The sequence below is a fragment of the Enhydra lutris genome, unplaced genomic scaffold (genome assembly GCF_002288905.1).
Source record: "Enhydra lutris kenyoni isolate GAN:26980312 unplaced genomic scaffold, ASM228890v2 scaffoldscaffold29, whole genome shotgun sequence".
In the NCBI taxonomy this organism is placed as follows: domain Eukaryota; kingdom Metazoa; phylum Chordata; class Mammalia; order Carnivora; family Mustelidae; genus Enhydra; species Enhydra lutris.
Window position 1 is genome coordinate 20,166,099 of NW_019154113.1, and position 25,292 is coordinate 20,191,390.

A 25,292-nucleotide genomic window follows, 5' to 3' on the forward strand; every position below is an offset into this window, starting at 1 on the left:
CATTTTTTGTAACTCTTCTCTGGTGAGCTGTGTGTTCAGTGGGTATCTCTGTTTTCCCTTTTCTGCAGGAGGCTGCTTAGACACGACTCACTACTGTGTGTTCGTGAAGCATCTCGGCTTGTGTTCGCTCGATCTCTACAAGCAGAGGTGCTGTCAGTCCTGTCAAGAAGGGTAAGCGTGTGGCGGGTCGGAATGCTGCTGTGAAGACAGAACCCAAACGGAAAAGCTCTTTCCTCCGACGCGGCTGGTTCAAAAGCATGTTATTTCTTTCAAAACTCTAGATTCTGCATTCAGGGGTCGATGCGAACTCGCCACTGGCAGGATGTCCTATTGTTTTCCCGGTGGCCGGTTTTTGATCCCAGCTCTTTGAGATGATCTGTTCCGGGACGATCAAACACACCGTGGCAGGTGTGCCCTTGCACTTGGGACCCTCCCCGTGCCCTCCTAGTAGGGAAACTGCCCAGATCCCCAGTGCGATGTCACAGGCTGCTTTTTCCTGTACGTGTAGACTCGTGGAGGGTAGGACGTCCTGGAGACGTGATGGGCACGTGGCAACTGATGACCTCCCCTTCTCTCGAGTTTTAGGGTTTCAGCCTGTTTATAAGGCATCTACACTTTGGAAGCCCTGGCCAGTAGTTGTCGAGATGGCGTGAGCGGTGCTGGTGGCATTTTGATGGGTCCTTAAGTCTAGTCTGTGAAGAAGAGGTGGTCCCTGTGGCCAGGCTCATGGCACCGACTGATCCAAGGACCCTGGGCATGGGGGAAGGTGGCATCTTGTCTTTGCTCTTACAGAACCCGGGGACGAAAGCCCAGAGTAGACGTTGCCACCAATTTCACAACTATGGAGATATGTGACCAGATGAGGCATCTCTGAAATCAAAGGAGAGGGCAAGTTCACCTTTTCTACTGATTTTGAAATGTATTCAAAGCTTTCTTTTAAGAGCTGTGAATGAGACTTTTTCTGAGCACTCTTCTCTTGCACATAAACAAAAAATCAAAGCCTTATTAGACCTAATTTATGCCTAGAATCGTACTCCTGAGGATTTTCTATTTCAGGGTTTTTATTTCTTATAATCCTGAAGGTTCTAAGAAAATAATCCAAATAGCAAATATGGTGATTGAAAAGAATTATCGTGAATAAGTGCTTTAATTCAGACCGATCTGTCGGTAAATCCAAAGTGAATTTGGGTTGGGCTAGAAGTCCCAGTAGGGTTAGGGGTCAGAGTTAGGATTTGGTGGGTAAGTGTAGGATTCACTTTAGTCTTAGGATTGGGTGAGGTGAGAGGGGAAGGTATGTTAGGGTTAAGGCTAGAGTTGGCGTTGGGGGTTAGCGAGAGCCCGAGCTGGGTTGCGTTGGGTTGTGTTCAGACTGGCGCCAGTGCTGGTGTTGGTGATGGTGCCCGGGTGGAGAGTAAATTGGGACTAAATTGTTTCTGTCGAAGGAGTCTGGGGCTTGCGTGAAGTTGTGACATTCTGACGCTGATTCAGTTCTGGGGTGCTTTCCCCAACATCCCCAGCGGTTCTGGCTTTGGATGACCCACGGCCCCAAGGACGCAGCCATCCTCCCTCAGTCAGGGAGGCCCATTGGCCACGGTGTCACCTAAAGCAGATCGTGCGGGACCGAGGCCCTGATCACGAAGAAGCGAACAGCGCGTTTGGGCTTTGGATCTGTCCGTGGGCAAGCTTGCTGGTCTCTCCGCCGCGTACTCTGAGCACCGGCTGTCCTGTCCTAACGTCAGCCTTGCTGCCACTAACGATGAGCACTACTGTATGCGGAGGGTTTGGTGGCCGGGAAGGATGGGGACGTGAAGGGCACACACAGCCCGTGGGGCGCTGGTCATCAGTCACACTTGGTTGTGGAAGGTTTTTAAATTAAAAGAAAGATCGTTTGTAAGATACTCTTTGTACATATTTATTATATGACTTAAAGGTGCAATATTTTATTTTGTACAGTATGTAATAAAGAAGGTGGGGCATATATTTTTTCTTATCAACAAAATTTCCTATTAAATTGCTTCTCCTTTGTATTTAAAGTCGCTATTTTTGGTTGGCTCTCGTACTGTTGTCTTGGTATCGTTCAAGTGACATTCCTGTGTACTGTATTTTACTACTGTTCCTATAACATAAGAGTTAATGTTTCTTTCATGACTCCCTATGTGATTCAGAAATAAATCTACTTTGATTGTGCAGTGGAATCCTTATACATGTGGGTGGCTTATTTGTGTTGTTTCTGGAAGCCTTGACCGTTGTCACCTTGGCTGCCTCCTTGGGAGTCCAGGAGCAGACCTGATGGGCTCCCTGCTCTGGGCTGTCCTGTGAAGTGTGGTGACAAGGTTCAGGACCGATCACACAGGAGTTCCCTCTGAGTCCCTTACCCCAATCACGTACGCCCTATGGACTGTCGTTGATGTCGAGGGTGGAAACAAAGAAACAAGCCCTCATGGACAGCTGAGACAGTGCAGGAGTGGCTGGTGGTAGGAGAGCAGGAGGCGGCAATACCCTCTTATTTTCGGCCACGATGAGGAGCTGAGGGACTGGCGTGAGATGTCGGCACCTGAAGATGTTTTGGCAGCACGAGGCGACTTCCTCTGTGTCCCGGCCGTGGACACAGGGCTTCGGGATCGGCGGGGAGTCTCTATAGGCAGGATTCACGTTGTTGAACTTGAGACGCCCTCCATTTGCCTTGGGCCTTGGGGTTTCTGAGGTTATGTGTTGAAGAAAAATCAATCATTGTGCGGTAACTTGGGAGACTCTATTAACCTCATGAGGCCGAGTTACATGGGAGATAAGCCGTTGGACACCCCTGATGTCTACAAGTGTAGTTCCCTCCTCTTTCCCTCCCTCTCCTTTCCCCTCCCTCCCTTCCTTCCTCCCTTCCTTTTCTTTTTCTTTCTTTCTTTCTCTCCCCTCCCTCCTTTTTCTTCACTTTTCTCTTCTTTTCTTCCCTTCCCTTTGTTCTCTCTCTCTCAAACTAAGGCCATGTACATGGGTTACAAGGAGTGGAGAGCATTACAAGGAAGGAGAGGAAATGTGGGGCGTGTCCTTTCCAACTCAGAGAAATTTCCCGGGAACCCCTCACTGTCTTCTTGGCCGTCAGAACTGCTTCGTGATCCTCAGTCACTGTACAAGAATATGGAGAAATCCAGATTCTGCAGTCCAAGCCCTGCTGGGAGGCTTGGGTCCTCTCATATACAATGTGATGAAGTCAATACCCCAAAACGTTATTTCTTACATATCAACTAGGAAAAGGGTGAAAAAGTCATGCTAGGAAAACATAAGGAGAGATCATTGTTGGGCTTTTCTTTGTAATGAGCAAAGGATAGGAGAAGTTTGCAACAAGCCCGAACAAGCCTTCCCAAGTGCAAAGACAGGAAAGGCTTCATCGCGCCAGGGATCCCAGCGTGGCTCCTCAATTTAGGATGGTTCCCCTCGTCAAGCTTTGGACCCCACGCCACAGCTCTCTGCTGAACCCGGAGCCTTGCCAAGGCAGTGGCATCAGCAGGTCCCCGACGTCAAACGTGTTGTCAGATGTATAGAATGACCTCAGAAATTATAAGCAAACTTGCTGGTAGACTGCTGGATGGCTGGAGTTGAAAAGACAAAACTAATGAGCCTGGCAGGACAAACCAAACTATTTTTTTAAACTTTTTATATTAAGGTGACTAAGATGTGTGGAATGGTTACAAAAGCACTGCGGGGAATTTTGGCACACCCTTCATCTAACTTCCCTTAATGTCAACGTTGTACGTAACCAAATATGCTGATCGAAACTAAGAAATTGGGACTGGCACAGAAATAGACACACAGATCAATGCAACAGAACAGAAAACTCAGAAATGGGCCGACAACTGTATGATCAACGCACCTTTGACAAAGCAGGAAAGACTATCCAGTGGGGAAAAAGACCATCTCTTCAACAAACGGGGAACACTGGGAACACTGGACAGCCACGTGCAGAAGAAAGAAACTTTCTTGCACACTTTCTTGCACTACATACAAAAACAAATTCAAATGGATAAAAGACCTATATAAGACACTTGAAACTATTAAAATCCTAGAAGAGAACACAGGCAGTAAGTTCTTGGATGTTGCCCACAGCAGCTTCTTTCTAGATGTGTCTCCTGAGGTAAAGGAAACAAAAGCAAAATAAATTAATGGGACTGGATCCAAATAAAAAGCTTTTGTACAGTGAAGGAAATAATCAACAAGACTAAAAGGCAACCTGTAGAATAGGAGAAGATATTTGCACATGACGTATCTGATAAAGGGTTAGTATATGAAATACGTAAAGAACTTATAAAAACTCAACATCCCGAAAAAGAATGATGTGGTTACAAAATGGTCAGAAGAAATGAACAGACATTTCTCCTAAGAAGGAATCCAGATGGCCAACAGGTGAAAAGATGCTCAGCATTACTTATCGGGAAAACGCAAATCAAAACCACAATGAGATATCACCTTGCACCTGTCAAAATGGCTAAAATCAACAACACAAGAAACAGTAAATGTTGGTGAGGATGAGGAGAAAGGGGAATCCTCTGGCACTCTTGGTGGGAATGCAACTGGTGCGGCCACCATGGAAAACAGTACAGAGGTTCCTCGGAAAGTTAAAATTAGAGCTACCCTATGATCCAGCAAATGTACTATTAGGTATTTACCCAAAGAATACAGAAATACTCATTCAAATGGGTCACATGCACCCCAATGATTATAGCATCAGTATCTATAATAGCCGAATTTTGGAAATAGCCCAAGAGTCTGTGGACTGATGAAAAGAAGGTGTGGCTTATATAGACAATGGAATATTACTCAGCCATCAAAAAGAATGCCATCCCGCCACTTGCAATAACATGGATGCAGCTAGAGAGTATTATGCGAAGTGAAATGTCAATCAGAGAAAAACAAATCCCTTATGATCTCACTCATGTGTGGAACTTAAGAAACCAATGAGCAAAGGACTGAAAAAGAGGGAGAGGGGGAGGCAAGCCCAGAAATAGACTCTTCACTAGAGAACACACTGCTGGTGACCAGAGAGGAGGGGTGGTTGGGGGAAATGGGTGATGGGGGGCGAAGGAGGGCAGTTGTCATGACGAGAGCTGGGTTATGATGGAAGTGATGAGTCACCACATTGCACACCTGAAACTGATATTATGCTGCATGTGAATTAACTGGAATTTAAATAAAAACTTTAAAAACTGCCCCAAGAAATCGACATTGGTATAACACTATTAACTGCAAACTTTAATGGGATTTCACCATTTTCCCACTGTTGTCCTCTGTTCTGCCCTGGGTTCTGATCCACGATCCCGCAATGCCATGCCTCTTTAAGGCTCCAAACCGTGGTGCTTCCGTTTTCTTGTCTCTCATGACCATAGGAATTGTGACCGTGACACTGGCCAGGGATTTTGCTGAGTGCCCCTCTGTTGGAGGTGATCTGGTATTTTCTCAGGATTAGAGTCAGCTATGCACGGTTGCCCCTCTCCCGGTGCAGCATCAGAGGGACATGCTGTCGACATGTCCTCTTACTGGTCATGTTTACCTTGGTCCTTGGTTAAGGTGGCTCCTGCCGGGTTTCTTCTCCACTAGGTCACTGTTTCCCTCTTTGTAATTAATATATTTGTATTTTGGAGACAATACCTAGAGACTGTGCAAATACTCTGTTTCTCCTTAAAGTTTTGTCCCCTAGTTTTATAGCATCTTATGGGTTGCGCCTATAGTAATGATCGTGATGATGTTCCAGTGGTGAGTTTCTCTTTTCTTCATTCTCTTACTAATTGGAATCCTGTAAGGAAGAGATGTGTCTTCTCTCCCATTTATGTATTTATTTATATCAGTATGGACTCTAGGAGATAGATAGATCTATATATATCTAAATCAATCTCTCTCTCTCTCTCTCTCTCTCTCTATATATATATATATATATATATAAAACAACAGTTTGGATTTTAACTCAAAGTAACTTTGAGTAAAAATGCCAACTGTCGTTATTTTGTTGCTCAGATCATTCCAGCTTTGCTCACTGGGAGGTTTCTTAGGTTGACTGCACATCCGTACTAACCCGTGCAAACACACACACACACACACACACACACACACACACACACACACACACACCTGTTTATTTCTGCGTCTGTGAGTTCATCCTGAGACGTTAGGTCAGGTGTCAGTTCACACCATACGGTCATTACTACAGTCAATGCCTTTTTCTTTCTTTCTTTTCTTTTCTTTCTTTCTTTTTTCCTTTTTTTTTTTTTTTTTTCTAGCTCAAGTCTTTAAAGGTTTTCATGTAAGGACAACTCAAGATGATCATTATTAAGTTAGTAAGGAGGTTGAAGATTTCCCGGGAGGATTTTTGAGATGGCTCCATCAAAGGTCAATATTTTACTAAGAAATGTTTGCTACTCAAATTCTCAGTAAGTGTGGGTAAACAGAGGAGGTATTTTTCTTTAATTAGTATTTTTGATTTTGTTATGTTAGTCACCAAATGCCTTTTTCTTCTTTGTAGTTTCTGTGACCATGGGAAGTGTGGCTCTCACGATCTGCAGTCTTCTTCTTGGTTTCCCGTAACCCTGTGACAGGAGGACAGTTTAGCAGCCGGACTGCAGTGTTGGTGTGGGAACCTTTTTATCTATAGCTATAGAGTGTTCAGTCGGAACGCTCTTTCTCAGTATCTCTTAGGTAATCCCCTCTCCTCCCGCCCTCTTCTGTGTGCTCAGGTGACGTGCTTCTAGGACACTTAGACACACCCGCCACGGCCTGCATTCCTTCCTGGGTTCTCCTCGCATCCTGGGGAGCCGTGTCTGTGATGTTACGGGCAGTAAGACCAACTCTGTGGTTTCCAGTTCTTAGTTTCTACGCATTCAGAGAGTTGTTTGCCCACACAGTTTCCTACCAAACACTTCTATCACCCCCTGAAATTCCCACATCCTGCTTCTCTGTGACCCTGTGATATGTACGTGTATGTTTACCTTTATAAACTGTCAAAAGATGTTCCAAAATGCCTGGTGTGTGTGTGTGTGTGTGTGTGTGTGTGTGATCTTTTTAGCCCTGGATATGTATGTCATGATATCTCATTGTAGTTTTAAGTTGAATTTCCCTAATGACTAATGATACTACCTTTCACCTGCTGATTTGACATTTCTTGTGGGTTGAATTGTTGACCTTATTTGGAAACAAGGTCTTTGCAGATGATCAAGTTAGGATGGGATCGCTGGGGTAGGTGACATTAGGGAAAGTCGCATGTCTGTGAATTCCAGTACGACTGGTATTGTTATTAAACGGGGAGATTTGGAGACGGGTGCTTGGACACAGGGAGAATGCCATGTGAAGATGAAGGCAGACATATATAAGCTGGGCAACATGAGATTGCTGGCAAAATTCCAGAAGCTAGAAAAGAGGAACAGAACAGGTTCTCCCACGCAGCCCTCTGAAGGAGCCAACTCGGCTGACACCAGCTGGGCTTCCAGCCTCCAGAACTATGAGACCGTGACTGTCTGTTGTCTAAGCCCGCCCCCCCCCCACCCAAGTCTGGGGTACTTTGTCCTTGTAGCCTTAGCAAACTAATACACCATCTATAGATAGTCTGGTGAAGTATCTGTTTAGATCTTCGACCCGTTTTTTTCCTGTTCTTAAGTTTTATATTCTTTAAATATTCCAGGTACACATCCTTTGAAGTCAGTTTTGTAGATGAAGAAATGGGTTCAGAGAGGGAAAATAATTTGTGCAAGGTCACATATGCTAGTCTATAGAAGAAGATGTCATTACAGCTCAAGGGTCAGCTCAGCTGTCCTCTCCTTAAGGGAGCTTTTCCTGAACTCCCAGGCTAAGTGGCCCATGTACCCCCTGTTCCAATCTCTTATTCCCATCTGTTACATTGAGTGTTAGATGGTAGGAACACACCATTATTCATCTTTGTGTCCTCAGCTCAAGTCACATTGCCTTGGGAAACCCCAGGATGTATCTTACTAAGGGGTAACCTTTGTCCAAGGGGTAGACCACCCCCATCAGATTGCAGAGGAAGTTGAATGTCTAGCTCAGAAAATGGCCAGGTTGAGAGTGTTACCATACTCCTTACTGTTTCATTTTGAGTCTATAATCATGTTTTCTATGGAAAAGGCAAGAGTAGTTATATACAGGTTAACCTAGATAAGACTTTATTTAAAAAGCTCCCTTTTCCAGAGAAAATTTGGTACAGAAATGATTTCATGAAAATTCATTCATTTTATTGATGCTTTATTAATGTTGCCTAGATAAATAATTCTACATATCATGATTTTCACTAATAGATACAAATGTAAATAAAAACAAGCTACTTTCAAATATTAAAAATGTTTTAGCCAAATATTGGTGCACTTACTCTCAAGTGAGCATGTTGTTTGAGACAACTTTAAAGCTACAGAAGATCAAACTTTGTGCTACACTAAATCATACTCTCCCATAATACAATCATTTATCAAAGAAAAAGAAACAATAGGAATGTGATTCATTAGGACATTTTCAGCGTTCATAAATGCAACGTGTTCTTCCTGGTTCACTTACTAGGATCATTCCTCCCCTCCCTTCTTAGCACTTAGTTCACTCTGGAGAAGAAGGACGTATGTAACTTTGCCCCACCCTGAGCCTGCCCCTGCTTCTGAATGCTGACTCCGGGCATGGCCATTAGGTACGTCCTTACCCAAGGTTATCCAGAAGATTCTTCACCGCTGTCAGTCATTTCTAAAACTACTCTAACAAATACCTTTTTCCTTCCCATAAGTACTGTCTTTCAAACCATGTTCTTCTCTGCATCCAAGCACTCCATTCTCTGGAATGAGCTCTCCAGCGCTTGTGGGGCTAGAGAGGACAAGACTCTTCAGGAATCAAACCACTCCTAAGCTCAGAGCAAATTCGGTCATTTTACAATCCTTGCCTCAGGCCAGAAAATGAGTAGTGAGTAGGTTAGTTACCTTACTTTGAAAATGGAGAAAACAGGTACAAAATGAGATTAAGGAACTTAGTGTGAATGCCTGACATTTGCTTAGCACTTTTGCTTTTGGGTTACAATGAATCGTATGATCTGATGCTCAAAACGCAGTATTTGTGAACTAAGCAGAGCAGATGTCCTTTTAAGAGTGGAGATACTGGGGCTCAAAGACGTGAGTCATTGGCCCAGGGTGATGTCATCGGGACCCCAACTTAGAGCCTTGACTCCCGGCCCACAGACCCCTTGCTGGTTGCACCACAGTTCCTCTTATGAACTTGAACATGGTGAGGGGCAGTGTGACCGCCCTCAGCACCACCAACCACAGTGCACTGCGTAGATGCCCTGAAGTCTGAGGACATGAAGACCACGGTCTTGGATGAGCAATCCGTGCGTCATTTTCAGAGGTGGGCTAGACAGTCCTGATGTCCTTGATACATGAAAACTGTATATGAGTAACTGTGTAGTTGCCATAATTAAAAATGTACGGGTACATGATAATAGACTGGAGGCAAGCAACCAAACAGTAGGTTGGGGATTAAAGTAGTTCAGTTGGGAATGTCCACGATTCAACTTTCAGAATAGCATATTAAAGGACAATCTTGGTAAAAGAGCAATACAAAATGGATTTTAAGGTTCTTATTTCTTATAATTAATTTTGCAAATTCATTTTGAAAGCTTTAAAAATGATTTGTTTTAGCTCTCCCATAAATTATTTTGACTATATAAAATTGGCTTTGGGGCGCCTGGGTGGCCCCGTCGGTCAAGCGTCCAAGTCTCAATTTCAGCTCAGGTCATGATCTCAGGATTGTGAGATTGAGCCCCATGTCGTCTCTGTGTTGGGCTTGGAGCCTTCATAAGATTCTCTCTCCCCCTCTTCCCCTCCCCTCTTAAAAAAAAAAAAACCAAACTCTGGCTTTTCCCTTAGAAAACCAATATCTGTTAGCTTCCTTTTAAACATGATTTGATGATTAGAAGGCCTCCACTATGGGCGTGACCTTGCGGAAGAATTTATGACCTTGAGAATTTGTATTTTCAAAGATATAGCCTGGAGGAGAAGGATAGCTAGCAGGGCAGATTTCCTGTTTTTTCTGTGTGTACTCTGTAGAGTACATGGTGATGTCATCGAACGGAGCAGAACTCTGAAACAGAGCATGCGCGGGTTTGCAGCTCTCTGTCCGAATCAGCTCGTGGGGCACATAGTGAGACCTGAAAGTGCTCCAACCATCGAATCTTCCAGATGGGTTGGAAATCTGCTGCTGCTGCTTAATAAGACCTTGACGACAGCATTCCCAGGCTGGAAAATCTTCCTTTGTGGTGCTTTTTCCTTGAAAAGGGACATTGTTAAATTTTTTCTGAGAAACTGGCCTGATGGGACTAACACGTTTGGTCTGATAGGGAACATAGTCGAGATGGCTTGTGCTGTTTAGCTGCATGGTACCTGCAGGCGGGACATACTCCTGTGGTTTCTTGACTTCCGGTGGTGGGATTTCCCATGGTTGGAAGCTTTCGCGGAATTCCGTGCTTCCTTCAAAATGAGCATTTTGGGTCACTCTGGTGTATGGAGGTCGGCAGATTTTCGCAGTTTCACCAGGAAGACCCTGAAAGTCATATCGGTGAGTTGTGAGATCCTCAAAGGGTTGACTGGTTGGCTTGTACACTTCTTTTGGCCTTGCAAACTTGAGTTCCAGCTGATAAGGTACGTAATCAAGGCGATGACTTGTATCACCATTAAAAGGGACTGTAGAACGTTTGACCACGGGGCTGGGTTTAAAGCTTTGCCTGGGCTTTATCTCCTGAGGAACGTAGTCATCCTGAAATGTGGTTGAATTTCCAAATTTCATGGTGGGGGGGTGGTAAGCTTGTTCTGGTTTATAAAGGTCAATTTTCTGAATGTCCCAAGCTCTATAATCATCTTGAAAATTAAAAAAGAGAGCATTTAAAATACTGCATAAAACAACCATCTTCTAAAAATCATGACTTACTTCCCTCATTGCCAAACATCCTTCCATTTCCTTCAGAAATCTGAACACTAATCAAGTCTGAAGTTGCTCAGATTCCCCTGATTTGTGTTTTCTTCATATCCACCTTCCTCTTCCTATCTCCCTACATTAGTGCATAGAATTTCTACTTCTAGATTTACCTGAATACACAACAAGGGAATGGAACATCTGAGCTTGGATTGTTGATAGTTTTTGAAAGCCTATATTTTGGGTAAAGACAGAGTTTAGGAGATTATGGTTGCATTTTCCAGGAACTGGTTGGGATTTTCACCATAACACATGAAATGAAAAGAAACCACTTATTTGTGGAGCATAAGAAATAACACGGAGGACATGGGGAGATGGAGAGGAGAAGGGAGTTGAGGGAAATTGGAAGGGGAGATGAACCACGAGAGACTATGGACTCTAAAAAAACAATCTGAGGGTTTTGAAGGGGCAGAGGGTGGGAAGTTGGGTGAGCCTGGTGGTGGGTATTATGGAGGGCATATGCTGCATGGAGCACTGGGTGTGGTGCATAAACAATGAATTCTGGTACACTGAAAAGAAATTAAGAAAATAAAAAATAATAAAAAAAAAAGAAAAGAAACCATTAAATCTACTGATTAACATAAAATCAAAGGCCCTGATGTGTGGGCAAAAGTGATGGGGATATTATTCTTTGCCTTGGAGGGACTTCTCAAATGAAAGGGAATTTCAACCCATTATACTGTAGGAAAGCCTACCAGATTCCCTGAACAAACCTACAGAATAACTTGTACTATCCCAGAAAGATCATTGCCTTCAACTTCAGCTTTTCAGAAAATGGACTTCAAGATATCATCAAAAGACAGAGGGCCATCTAGAGGCCAGAGGCCTGAACTGAGTGCTTTTAAACATACCAGAAATTGTATGTAGAATTTAGAATTGAATACCAGAGCTAAGTCTAAGATTTAGGGTTAAATACCTTAATTTTTCTTCTTGTGGCATACATAGACCATGGATGGAAAACTGAAGTACTTATATTTCAACCAAGTGTTATTTAGGTTTTTTATTTCTAGATGAGAAAGGTAGAAAGCTAAGAAATACAGTGGAATTGACTTCACCCAAAGAGATGTACACCAAAGGTTAATTTATAAAAGAAGTTATACAAGATGTTTTAGAGTCTAAAGTCCATGTAATGTCTATTGGAAAGGCCAAAACTCAAATGCTTTTTATGTGGATTTACTCTCTCCTTTGGAGAGAAAAATCCCTCACTCACAGACATTTCTGCCCCAATGACCAAGTTGCGGAGCAAATGGTTACCTCTACCTCATCAACCTACTGATGTTCGTATGAGAGTGGATGTGTGGACCAAGAGCAGACAATCTTCAGGCCAGTAGAGACAGACAAAACAGCCTGGCAAGAAGAGATGAGCTGGGTAAGCCATTCTTGTTCTTGTGAACCCAAATTTGAAAATATGGAAACAGGTAAAAGTAGGAGATGAATCTAAAGTATGCCATGATGTAGTAGTTTGCTCTCATTTGAACAGCTTTAAGCCCGTGAGGTGTCTGGATGTGTTTGCTCACCATGAATGTCTGTATGCAGACCTCCATCCCCATCCTTATATAATGAGCTGTTCGAGGTTCCTCTTTGAAGACAAAAGTCTTGAGTTGCACATGTTAGTTCTCTTCCTTGATATTTGGAACTTGTTCCCTGTGACATCTTATAGCACCAAGCCAGGGGGCTCCATCCTGGGGATTTCTTTCTCAATCTATATCTCATCAAACAATCTCCATGGTTTTAATACTACCTGTAAGCTGATGGCTTCCAAAGGTTGAATCTCCATTCCAGACTTCCTTTTGAACACCAACCCCCCATACATATCTTCCTACTAGGTATCTCTATTTCAAGAGGCAAATTGACACTTTGTATGCTCCAAATGAATTATCAATCTTGGAGTTCTAATTGAAATTTTTATTTCATTTACATTTAATGTAATGAATGATCTAGTTGAGTTTAAGTTGACTATATTGCTATTTGCTTCTTTCCAAATGTTCTTTGTTCCCTTACCCCTTATTTTCTGCCTTCTTTTGGATAAAGGTATTTTTATTATTCCATTTTCTCTGTTAGCATTTTAATTAGAACTTATTTTAGAATAAAAATGCATTTTTGACTAATTAGGGTATCTTTTTGGCCTACTTGAATTTAAATTGGTATTTTTACACTTTTAGAGCAGTGTAAGAAACTTTCAACGGTGTAATTCCATTTACACCTTCCTGTCTTCTGTGTTATTATAATTACCTCTATATTTATGTAAAAATATATAATTATTCTTGTGACTCTAAGAAGTCAATATTCTTTTATATGTACCTATAAAGTTACTCTTTCTGTGTGTTTCATTCCTTCCTGGATTTCATGCTGCCCTCTGGAATCATCTTCCTTCAACCTGAAGAACTTCCTTTACTACTTTTTGTAATATGGGTTGGTTAATAACAAATTTCTGGGGTTTTTGTTTGTTTGTTTGTTCCTGGAAACATTTTTATTTATTTTTTGAAGGATATTTTCACTAGATGTAAAATTCTGGGATTTGCTAGGTTTAAAGTTCTAGGTTTTTGTTTTGTTTTGCTTTGTTTTGTTTTTATCCTTTCAACACTTTAAATATGTCATTGCATTATCTTTGGGCTTCCGTGGCTTCAGATGAAAAGTTAGGTATATTTCTAATTTTTCTTTTCATAATTAATGCATAGTTTTTCTCTTACTGCTTTTGAGAATTCACCTTCACTTGGTTTTTGAATTTTGATGAAAGTTGCCTAAGTGTGGTATTCTTTGTATTTATCTGTTTGGGGATTTGTTGAGCTTCTTGAATCTGTGGCCTGATTCAGTCATCAGTTTTGGAAATTTCTTGACCATCATCTCTCCAGATTATTTCCTGACTCTTCATTGGTCTCCTATTTTACCAGATGCTGGGGGTCATGTATAAGTAAACCATAGACATTAAAATCAATGTTATTTTCAATAGGAGAAAGCTTGGTCTTTCCAATTTAGATCACCCTGATCCAATCAGGAGTTGAGCTAGGCTGGTACTCAGGGGCACTTTTAGTTAGACATAATCTTCCTCTGGTTGAAAGGACAAAAGTTGTGGTGTGTTTGTGGTAGAGCCCTCATTCTGTGGGAATTTCCCTTCTAAGCAAGAAGAAGGCTGTACTTACTCCCAAGTACAGCTGTGGGATCCTTCTGGCCCAGTCTCCTAGGCCATCATACCCCCTACATGCTTAGCAAACATCCTACAAGGAAGACCAGCTATACACCTGGAGGACTGATAGGTTCCAGTGTGTCATACCAGTCCACATATCACGTGCTCCACTCATTTCTCTTTACCCAGGAGAGTCTCTCTGCTTCTGCCATGCTCAGTTTTCCACCAAGGCCCCAGTGTGACCAGTGCTCCGGAGAAGTAAACAGCTGGCTATCGTAGCTTGCCGTCTTGGCAAGTTTATTTGCTTCCACAGCTGTCTCATGCCATTAAAGAGATTTCGTACACTTTAAAAAATTATACATATTTTTAGCTATTGCCGCAGAAATAATGGCTTTCTGCCATTTACTATATCCTCCCTGGAAACAGAACTCAAGCATTTTTAGCAGCTATGAGAAAAACGTTAAGCACTTCAGTCTGGTAATCAGTGCTTCACAGTCTGATCTCTACCTGCATTTATAGAATTATACCCCAATCTCTCAGTTCCTGAAATCCTCTGTTTACAGAACAACCCCTTTATTTTTCTGGCTCTGTGCATTTTTGCTCATTTCATCCTAGTTTTTGTGTTGTCCCTCCCTCTCCTATAGATCAATACTTACTGGTCTCTGATACACTCCCAGGCTGGCCTGAATCTTGTTCAGTCTAAATTTTTGAAACATGACTTGTTCCATTAACTTTCTAGTGAATTATCCTCCTCCCTAGTGATAACACATTTATTTATTGCTACTATGGTTAATTTTTTTGCTACTATCGCTTCTTTTCCTCAACCATAAAGTATGTTAATAACCACGCTCAGTTCAGATCTCTGTATTCCCTACAGTGCCTAGCACAGAGCAGAGTATCCCTTAAAACATTTACCAACTCCAGTGCTGGTCTGTTCTCATCATCTACATTTCAATATAAATGACTTTCTAACCTGAGGCTGCTGGGAGCAGATAGGTTTCTGTCTAAGATTAACCTGTCTCATAAAACTGCATCTCCATAATCTAGATGCTACCTTCTCACCACAGCCCTACAGGGTTTCCTCTTCCTTTCTCTTTATCATATCCCCTCAGTCTTTCTTCTGTTCTCTGATTCTCGGTAGTTAGTGAGAGTCTCTTCTCATCGTGAGTTCTCACCAGTTACCGACCTGTCCTTAAATAGTTATCTACGAAACCTAGATCATCACACAGAATGAGTACTGCCTTGGCCCTTACGATCTCATCTCATGCTTCCATACCTGGCAATATTTCCTCACTAGGAAAGGTCAGAAGCGAGAAAGCCAGAGGGACCCCAGGAACACTGGATTATGGGGGTGGAAGTATGGAAATCTACAGGAAACCCAGGTAATGAGAAGCTAGAATGTGTGTGTGATGTGTAATTGTCACAGCATCAGGACAATATTATTGATATTTTTTGAAAGATTTTGTAGGACAAAAAAGAAAAGAAATTCCTACTGTGGTTGTTAAAATACCCAGTTGTTTTCACCAAACAACTTTATGTCAAGTTGTTATTTTATGTCAAGTTGTTACAGGAGTATCTGACCTCCTCTGCATACCAGGAGATACAGACCTGTAATTGTTTTATGCTAAATTGCATTATAACAATATACTTGTTGACCGTATACATTGTCTTAAAACTTTGCTCCTTGTGTAGCACCTTATGTGCTCACAGCTAAAAAGATGAAAGCACAGTGCTCCCAACCACCCTACTTCTAGGTCATAGCGAACTGGTAAACATGCGTTTGCTTACCCATTGAACTGGTAAGGGCGATATTTGAAGAATACACACGTGTTCAGCTGCTGTCTATTTAAACTATAAACCACTGCTTTTATTGTGGGTGACATCAATTTTATAAAAGCGCTTTATATGAGGACATACCACTCAGCTGTATCACATAATGAAAAGGATACAAACTTAAATATGCAATTACATTATTAACAAAAAATAATAGGTACTAATAAGATGCCTTTAAAAAAAAAAAAAAAAGGTCCTACTCTCCAAGAGCAATAGGGTATTTTAAAATCAGGTTGATTTTGGGAAAGAAACTAGCCATACATTGTCCAACCCCTGGCCCTTCCGAGTTAGCTGCCGACAGGGAAAAGGTATTTGCACGCTTCTTCCACGCTGGAAATCTTAGAGGAGCTGGTCTCCTAAGTGGTGCCCCAACATTGTCACGGGGTGGATAAGCCTCTTTTATTCTGAGTTCAGTATCGGGAAGGACCTGCTTTATCCTTCACCCTAGTCTTTATCACTATAAAGGGAGTATTTGGTTCTCTGACTGCTAACACTTTTGCTGTATCAGTTGGTTCAGAACTTAAATGGTTAAGAGGGTTGCTATTTATTTGACCTTCTGAAAGACTCCAGTACACTCAGTAGAGTTCCAACTTGTTCTGGAACAGAGAGAAAGGAACAGTGCCAAATCAATGTGGCGTAATGTGACATAATGCTTGTCCAATGGCATCCTTTGTGTTTACGGGTGACCCTTTGAACAACACAGGAGTTAGGGGCCCTGCTCCCCTGTGTAGTGAAAAATCTGTACAGAACTTTGACTCCCCAAAACTACCACTGGCCTGCTGTTGGATAGACACTTCAACAGTAGCATAACAGTCAATATATATTTTGTATGTTATACGTATGGTATGCTGTATTCTTACAGTGAAGTAAGCTAGAGAAAAGAAAAGGTTATGAAAATCATAAGGAAGAGAAAATACATTTACAGGACTGGACTATATTTATCGAAAAGAGTCTACACATAGGCAGATCAAACCACATTGTTTGTGGGTCAACTGTGTATGTTTTTAGGTAGAGAAAATGAATTATGTGGCTAAATTTGGATAGAAATCCAGGTCTTTGAGCTCTCAATCAGGCAAGTGGTCTTTTTTTCGCTATACTATGTTGACCAAAACAAAAAAAGTTTTCCTGAGCCATGAGAACGAAGTTTGGCAACACACCAAATTATGACTGGACATTGGATGGAAGCGAGCCTTAGTTTTGGGCTCTTTCACTTCTGAAATGGCAAGTTACCTTTATAGGTTGGGACAGTGTCCACCTTTCCTTGTTTAACTCGTTGTCTTTCCAGAGGCCGGACTATGGCCACAGGCTGCACTTTGTAAGAATTAAAGTCCTGTTTGTAGGTAGTGCCGAGATCGATCTCCCCCTGCTTCGGTTTGTATTCTTCTGGCACATGGCGAGGCTGTTTGACTATCTCATAAGGACGATAATCCGATCTGAAATATATAAGTTTGAAACATAGCCTCACAGGTTTTTATTTCTAATTATCCCAAAGCAGTATTGAAATTTTCAAGGTTTATTTCAGTTGAAAAGTCCAAGAAGATAGTAAAATGGTGATGGTTGTTAAACTACTGAAAAGAAGTCATTTAATTCCTTTATGTCCTGTCTAGTGACTAACGTCTTAAGAAATACGTCAAAAATCCTAGTTTTCAAACATCATTAGGATGTAGATCTTCAGCTGATTGGATCTTACGTAAATAACATCTTTTTTTTTTTTAAGATTTTATTTATTTGACAGATGGAGATCACAAGTAGGCAGAGAGGCAGGCAGAGAGAGAGGGAGAAGCAGGCTCCCCGCCAAGCAGAGAGCCCAATGTGGGGATCGATCCCAGGACCCTGAGATCATGACCTGAGCTGAAGGCAGAGGCTTAACACACTGAGCCACCCAGGTGCCCACATAAATAACATCCTTAAGTAACTCAGTTTTTTCCTAACATGGAAGGAAATCTTAGGTGAAAGATTTAATGAGTCTAAGAAAAAAAATTTAATAAAAAAAAAAAAAGAAAAAAATTTAAAATATATCCCCTGGGTCTACTTTGTCAAAATCCTTATTCATCCTAATTAAAAACTAAGCTCTTTGGGCATGCTCTCTTCTTACTGAAATCATGCCATCTTCCTGTTTATTATTAAAGAATCAATTAAATAAATTATTAACGTCTAAACTCTGGCCTTCAGTTGTAAATCACATTGATGATATGGATGTGATTCTGACTCATCTTCGGACCCACGAGAAGCCCTTGCCATGGATGAGAGCTATAGCACAGTCCAGCCACCGTGGGCATGCTAGAACATTCTGTGGCGGAAATGGTGCTACAGACACTGGGGCTGTCTGGGGGGTACAGACCCAGAGTGACTAGATGGCCTGGGCCCAAATCCTGGCTCTGTCGCCCACTGGATGGATGACCTTGGGCAACTTAGTTAACCTGGCCAGGCCTCCGTTTCCTTCTATGAAGGAGGACAGTCGTGCCATCTAGCTCATGGGGCTGTTTTACAGACGGGCGCACACACACACACGTGAGCACATGTGTACGAGAGCTTGGTACACAGTAAGGGCAACATGTCAGCTACTCCTGTTATGACTACACGTCTTCAAAACTGTGTTTTTTCTGGTGAACTCTACTGACCGTGTCCCTCATCTTATTGGTTTAAGTCACCTTGTATTAATCACTATTCTCAATTTATGTCCCCAAGCTCCTAAAACCAAAAGCCTCACTGACTCCCTTCTCCTTCTCAGGATATGATTTTCTAGACTTGGCTCCTCTTCCTCAGCCCCATCCACCCATGTCAAGCTGGGGTCCAGCGCTGCCTGGACGGTCACAGTGACTTCTCTGTGACTGAGTCCCTTGGACGTCTGTCGTCCTCTTCCCCGATGGGCATTACTGCCCACTCCCTGTCTCCAGGAGACTCTCTCCTCCTGCCTCCCTGCTGGTTTCTCCTGAGTCTCTGATGCAGCTTCATCCCCCTCTCCTCAGCCACGAACCGCCAGGGGTTTCTCAACACTTGGGCCTGTAGTCATTCCTCTTCTCCTGCAGTGCTCCTCCCTGAAGACAGCTCTACTCCCACAACTTCCATTCCTTCCGAAACAGAAATGACGCACCAATTTCTCTCTCCGCTCGGACCCTTCTCTGAGCTCCCTACCCGTACTTGCAGAACCTCACATGCCCCCAGCCGACCTGGTCCGTTTGCTGGTGCCCATCGTAGCGAAGGGCATCCCCACAGGGACCACGATCTCGTCCCTCACACCGCGGCTCCCTCCCGTAGCTGCCCCTTCGTCAACTCCCATCACCTTCGCCTCCTAAATCCCTCTCAGATCTCACCGTTTTCTCCATCATTACCACAACAGTCCAAACTCCCACAATAGCTCATTCGAATCAAATCAACAATTCCTAAACTCATTTATCTGAGTCCACTCCAGCTTCTCTCTGTCTTTTCTCATCCGGTGCCCAAAGGGATCCTTTCACATGCGAATCGGACAAGTCCTTCCTGCCCTGAGCAGCCAGGCCTCTTCTTTAACCCCCTTCTCCACCCCCTCAAAATACAAGCAAGCAGGCAGGCAGACAAATGAGCAGGAAAAGGAACCTTCGGTGGCCTCTTACTGCTCTAAGGACACAGAAAACACCACACGTGGCCCCTTCGCCGGTCCCTTCCTCTTGCTTTCTGCTATTTCCTTTCCTATCTTCTGCAGTCAACTGCTTCACACCCTTCAGGATTCCACGCATGAATCCATCAGAATCCGACAGGAGAACACAGGCGGTAACCTCTTCAACACCGGCCACAGCAACCTCTTTCAAGGTATGTCTCCAAAGGCAAAGGAAACAAAAGCGAAAATGAACTTTTGGGACTTCATCAAGATCATTTCCCTGATAAAGTCAAATCTTTTATTCTGCCTCTCAAGTCACCTCGTGCCTATCCTTCATGGATTTTCTCCCTGGAGAGATTTTGTGTTTATTTTGAGGGACACCTTGCCCCCCTCACTAGACCACAGCGCCCATGAGCACAGCCACCCCGATCCCCTGACCGCTCTATCCCCGGGGCTCAGCACCGTGCCCGACACTTAACAAGCGCTTACTAAGTATTATTTAAGAGATAAATAGTAGCAATCACACCTCTTATTCTCAAGACATCTGAGTTGTTCTTTGTTCTTCCCGAATACCAGCTAGAGGCACAGAGGCTAAAATGCAATCGGGGAGTGGAAGAATCGGGGGGAGGACAGAGAGAAAGCTTAGCAGTCTTGGTTTCCCTGCTGAGAGTAAATGTTAGGAAGTGTACCGCCACACCCAAAGCAACTTTCTGTGGAGGAGGGTAATGGGTAAATACACTCTTAGTCATCGGATGTGTCCCCAAACACAGGACACGTCCATAGCCATCCTTCCAGGGCAGGCTCCCCGCCAACTCTGGCGGTCCTCGAACTGCACTGAACGTACTAATGTGCGTCCAGACATCTGCTCCTCACACAGTCTAGTCCTCTAGTCTAGGGAAGCGTCCAATGACCCTTTATTCTCTGTGCAGGTACATCGGCTTCCTGCTGCCTGGTCAGCACAGTGGACAGGAGGGAGTGAAGGAAGGGCTCTAGTCCCCCCGCATGAGGCTCTGGGAAATACCGCCCGTTCCCCGGTCTAAATACAAAGAAAAGATGCAATGTTTTCCTCAGTGTAGAGATGATGATTTAAGAAACGGAAATTTTAGTTTTACTGGCATAATTGGACTTTTTGGGAGTTGGGAGACCCTTTTCTTTCTTTTGGTGGTGTTGGTTTGGCTGGTGGGTTTTTTTTTTTTTTTTTAAACTATGAAGAGATAGTGAACAAGTCAACCGACAAACCCAGAATGGAAAAGCAATTACCTTTTTAAATAAGGATATGGCACATTATACTTTCCCAATTTCAATATTTAGAACTAGTTATATGCAAAATAGTAAAAATTGTGAAATCTCCATTGAGCCATTAAGGCACGGAGGCAGAATGAACGGTTCGAAGAAAAAGGAGCAATCACGCCCATTTGCTCGTCTCAGTCACTCAGTCTCTTCATCTCATGTGCTTTCATGTGTGTCTTGTTTACTTATCTGCAGTTTTGTTTTCCAACTGCCACTCCCACAAGGCCGCGAGCCACGGCAGGGCGCAGTCCTTCTCTACGTCCCAAGTCCCACCAGCGGTCAGTACTAGTACTTGACCCTTTTCACTGGGAGATGGCGACTAGAATGGCCAGCGATGCGGGTTAAAAATGCAGACTCCTGGGGTCCACTCCGTTACCTATTGATTGTTTTAGGTAGAACTCTGGAATCTGCAATTTTAACCCTTCCGGATGATTCTAGAGCACACCAAGTCTGAGGGCTGTGGAAGATTTTCAGGTCTGTGGGCGAGCCGCACACCTACAGAAATCAAGCCGTCAGCAAGGCCCTGTTACTACAAGAGCTGCCTGGACTGTGAAAGGTAGAAGCATCGGACTAGAAGTGGGAAGGTTTCAACCTTTGCTCATGCAAGTAGAATAAGCTCCATCTAAATGATATGAAAACAGGTAATGCAGCAAATTAAATTTATTATAGAGCATTGTAAATCCCCAATTATAGAAATCTGATGTATGCATTCCTTGAAAGCAGAAACCTCTATTGATCTTTTTGTACTTAACATGTAAGATTGGACCTTGAATATGGTGTGCACATTAACAGAATTAGGAAAAGAATTAACCCATTGATGAACATATGAAACAATTACAAAAAAAAAAAAAAAAAGAGCTAAATCCAAATGAGGAGTTCAGGCTTAGGAGGATTTTTTGGGTCTATAATTCACTGAATAAATATTGAGTACCTACGAGGTGCTAGTAGGCATCGTACTAGGTTTCTGGAATTAGAAAGCTCAGATAAGAACAGACACAGTCCCTGCTTGTGTGGGCCTCTGGAGTAGATCCATGAACAGTAGGAAGATGCTTTGAGGGCTTACATAGGGGACGACTGTTACCCAGCCTGAGAACTGGATACACGTGTGTCAGAGGCTTTCAGAGTGATAACTGAGTTAAGATCTATAGGTTACATGGACATTAAGTGGGGTGAAATTTCCAAGTAAGTAAAATAGTATATTAGAAGGCTCCATGGCAAGGGAATCCTGATATTTTCAAGAAAAGAAAAATGTCCTATGGGATGTGAGCATTAAAGAGCACAGTGAAAGTAAATTAGAAAAGCAATTAAGGACCAAATCATGAAGGGATTTTGGTATATATTAAATACAGTGGGCAAGTAGAAATATTTTAAGCAAGGAGGTGATTCGGATTAGAAATGCATTTCAAAAAGATCATCTCTGCAGGCTGAAGTATAGGAAACAGATGAGAGATGTAAAAACTCGAGCGGAGACAGAAAAAACAGGAGGTTTCTGTATTTCTCTAGTTGGAGATGCAGTGTAAAGCAGAAAAAACATAAGAGATTTTAAGTGTTTTTAAAAAAACCAATAAAACTTTTCATTTCCCTTTTCCCTTCTTACTTTCTGTCATTCTAACTTAATTTTTGTCTTTCTGTTTTTCTCAAGTTGTGACTGGACTAGTTCCTTGCTTCTTGAATTGGTTCAACTTCGATCAACTTAATAGTTCACTTTAGAGAGTTAAAAAACTTTATTAAGACCAGAAGAGTTGGGAGAGAAATAGGTAAAGCAGTTAGTTTAATATTTACTTAAATGTTGTTATTCCTTCCATTTTACCACGGCCTGCTCGGAATTCTTGCTTGGGTTTAAGACTCTGAGGTGGAGGAACATTGCCATACGTAGGGTATTTTTCCAAATATTCAGTGGTGGGGCAAGATATGCCAGAACTTTCATAAATCCTTGTGGCTCCACGTGGACATTGATGTCTCCTGTGCAAACACAAATAAACTGAAAGATTATTCTGACTTCCCAAAATATTTTAAGATAATTGTATCTTAATCAGAGAGATCTTCAATACACACAGACTCTCTAAATGTAAAAGCAGCTTTCCTAAAACACAAACACAAAACACCTTCTGTTTATTCTGCAATGGTATTTATCAAAACAAGAAAAAATGATGTTATAGCCTTTGTAGTGGAGACTCTGGTTTCCTCTGACAAAGATTTAGAGGGTCTCCTCGTACTAAGAAGCTGAAAAGCTCACAAGCACGGCTCCCGGGGCCCCCCGCCCGCAGGTTCCGCGCAATTTGGCTTTCACTTGTTGGACGTTCACTTGCTACCCCGACAGTAGCTATCTAGGGAGAGGGGGAGAGCGCAGCCCCGCTGCTGGCAGCATTGTGGGGGTGGGACAGAGGCTGGAGCCCTAGTTGTCAGGAAGCATTCAGGTTTCCAAGGTGCCTTCCCGACCGACCGGCAGCTCCCTGACCTTGGCGGTAAGGGGTGGTTCTGAGGCCTACAGCTCGGCTGCAATTTCCTCGTTGTTGGCCGAGGCAGGGGCTCCTTTAGCAGCCCAGGTCTGAGGTGAGATTTTGGGGAATTTTTCCTGAAAAGTTTATTTTGGAAACTGTTTCTTCGGTTCTTCCAACAATTCTGTGAGCCACACATACTCCTTAGTAAGTTCTTTTATTTCTGGGCTAGGCCGCAGTAGATGATATTGTCCATAACACGGAATCCTGACCAACATATCATAAAAGCTGACAGCGCACAGTGGTTGCAGACAATGGGGTTGACCGTTCGGTGTGGCCGTTGCAAGATGCAGAAATTGTAAACTGAAAAAGTGGGTTGTGGAGAATAGTATGATGGTACGCTGTTTCTCCGTTTCCTTTCGGAGGACTTGTAAAGCAAGTCTTAAAGAACATTTATGGTGGGGACTATGATTATGAGGGATTTTCACTATATTGTACATTTTTTGCCTTGCATTTTCATACCATGCCTCATGTATATTCATTTCATACTCAGGAAAAAAAAAAAAAAGAAAAAGAAAAACTTCTTAAGACAGAAAAACCCAAGCAAACAACAGAAAAGTAACATCCCACAATGCTGAAATAGGTCAGCTTCTCAGATCCGATGTCATTTGGGGACCCGAGCTATGTGCTAGGGCTAATAGTACAAGCCCAGGGAAGGCTGGATTTGAAGAAAATGCATGTGCTGTGCCGATGCAATCAGAACTGGCGAGGGGATCGGAACTCAGTGAACCCTCAGGAAGAACACAAGAGATTAGCTGCTCTGCTTGGAGGGTTCTGGACAAGCACAAGAACTGCGGCGCAGAGGACAGTGAAAACACGGTGTCGCGGCTCTTCAGGAAAATTCCAAGTCCAAGGGGTCGAGAGATTCGGGATCGCTGGCTGGCAGCTGAGGCTTTGGGAAAGTCCTGAAGTGACTTAGCGGCACACCTGATCTCTTGGGAAGCCCAGGGACAGGGTGATTAGGTCATGCATGGAGGTCCTGCTAGGGGTGCACCGGGTTACGAGAATCAAGTCGAGGCACTGGAGTTTCTCGTCGTTCTTAGTTTTATTTTCCAGCAAAGGCATACGTTCACCTTATAACAAAACAAACACTGAAAAGCTTATAAAGGAAAGCAAAAGTCTCCTGTCCCAACGTTTCCAGTCTCTAGAAAAGAAAAAACTTTCTGACGATCTCTCCTTTTTAGTTTTTCTGGAGGCTGCGTCGGCTGGTTAATTTTTTTACGTGCTTTGAACACCTTGATTGATCCGCTTAAATGACCTCCCGGACACGAGACGGACTTGGCGGGCACCACCGCACTCACTTCCCGCTGTCCCGGGGTCGGTCGTTCGGTCCGCGGCACCCACGCGCTCCTGGCACGGACTCAGCAGTGACCCGTCCGGGACCAGCCGGAGGCTGCGGGAGGACACCGCGTTTACAGGCGTGGGAGGCTGTCAGGCGGGCACAGGCGCCCAGTCCCGGTTTCAGGCCGCAGCCACGCCCCTCTCAGTCGGGCGGATCCCGAAGGGAGCCCCGCCTGGAGCGGACCCGGCCGCGGTCGGGCTCGGGGGGAGAGCGGCAGGCGGAAGGACGCACCGCACCGGCTCAAAGCCCATGCACTGGCCTTGCGTCCTCCTCCTCCCTCGTTCCCCCGAGATGTCCGGAGCGTCCACTGTCCCGCCGGGATCCCGATCGCACCCCTGGGCAGCCGGAGGACCGGCCGCTCCGGCGCTCGCAGCCTCCGCCCGACCTGCGGGCGCTCAGTGGGCAGGCGGCCGGGAGTCTAAGAGCAGGGGAGGTTCGGCCCCGGAGCCGGGACCGTGGGAGGGGCAGGCGGAGGCTGCGGAGCGGGCGTCCGCGTCGCTTCATCTCCGGGGGCGACTGCGACGTGGCTCCGGCCACCCGCACCCCGGCCCGCCGCCGCGCTGGCCGTTCCTTACCCGCAGGTGCAGATCTGACAAAGACACCGCCTCCTCATGCTCTCGGCGGGCGGCTGCCGCCCCG

At 43.8% G+C, this 25,292-nt stretch overlaps 2 protein-coding genes across 3 annotated transcripts in view; one reads left to right on the top strand and one right to left on the bottom strand.

The window, feature by feature from the left end:
* LOC111152648 (ADAMTS like 3) overlaps positions 1-192 on the top strand; it is a 333,594-nt gene extending 333,402 nt beyond the window's left edge. The window contains 1 exon segment of the mRNA XM_022511191.1: positions 69-192. Coding sequence (XP_022366899.1) covers positions 69-175 — 107 coding nt within the window. The 3' untranslated portion in view covers positions 176-192.
* Positions 193-9,930: 9,738 nt separating this feature from the next.
* LOC111152700 (stabilizer of axonemal microtubules 2) lies at positions 9,931-25,269 on the bottom strand. Of its 2 annotated transcripts, XM_022511271.1 has the most exons (4): positions 25,229-25,269; positions 22,596-22,775; positions 17,177-17,379; positions 9,931-10,874 (listed from the first exon to the last, which is right to left on the bottom strand). In XM_022511271.1, the coding sequence occupies exons 1-4, from the start codon at positions 25,264-25,266 to the stop codon at positions 9,931-9,933; spliced, it is 1,365 nt and encodes a 454-aa protein (XP_022366979.1). In that variant the 5' UTR covers positions 25,267-25,269. The 2 variants fall into 2 exon arrangements, with proteins under 2 accessions (XP_022366979.1, XP_022366980.1); XM_022511272.1 differs by lacking the exon at positions 22,596-22,775.
* Between the last annotated feature and the right edge of the window lie 23 nt (positions 25,270-25,292).

Bases quoted from the DNA above. Each gene is read 5' to 3' on its own strand.
- LOC111152700 (XM_022511271.1), bottom strand. From the start codon at position 25,266: ATGAGGAGGCGGTGTCTTTGTCAGATCTGCACCTGCGG. The intron at 22,776-25,228 runs GTAAGGAACGGC...GTGTTTGCACAG, and splicing joins TGTCAGATCTGCACCTGCGG to GAGACATCAATGTCCACGTG. The intron at 17,380-22,595 runs GTAAATATTAAA...TATATATTTCAG, and splicing joins GAAGGAATAACAACATTTAA to ATCGGATTATCGTCCTTATG.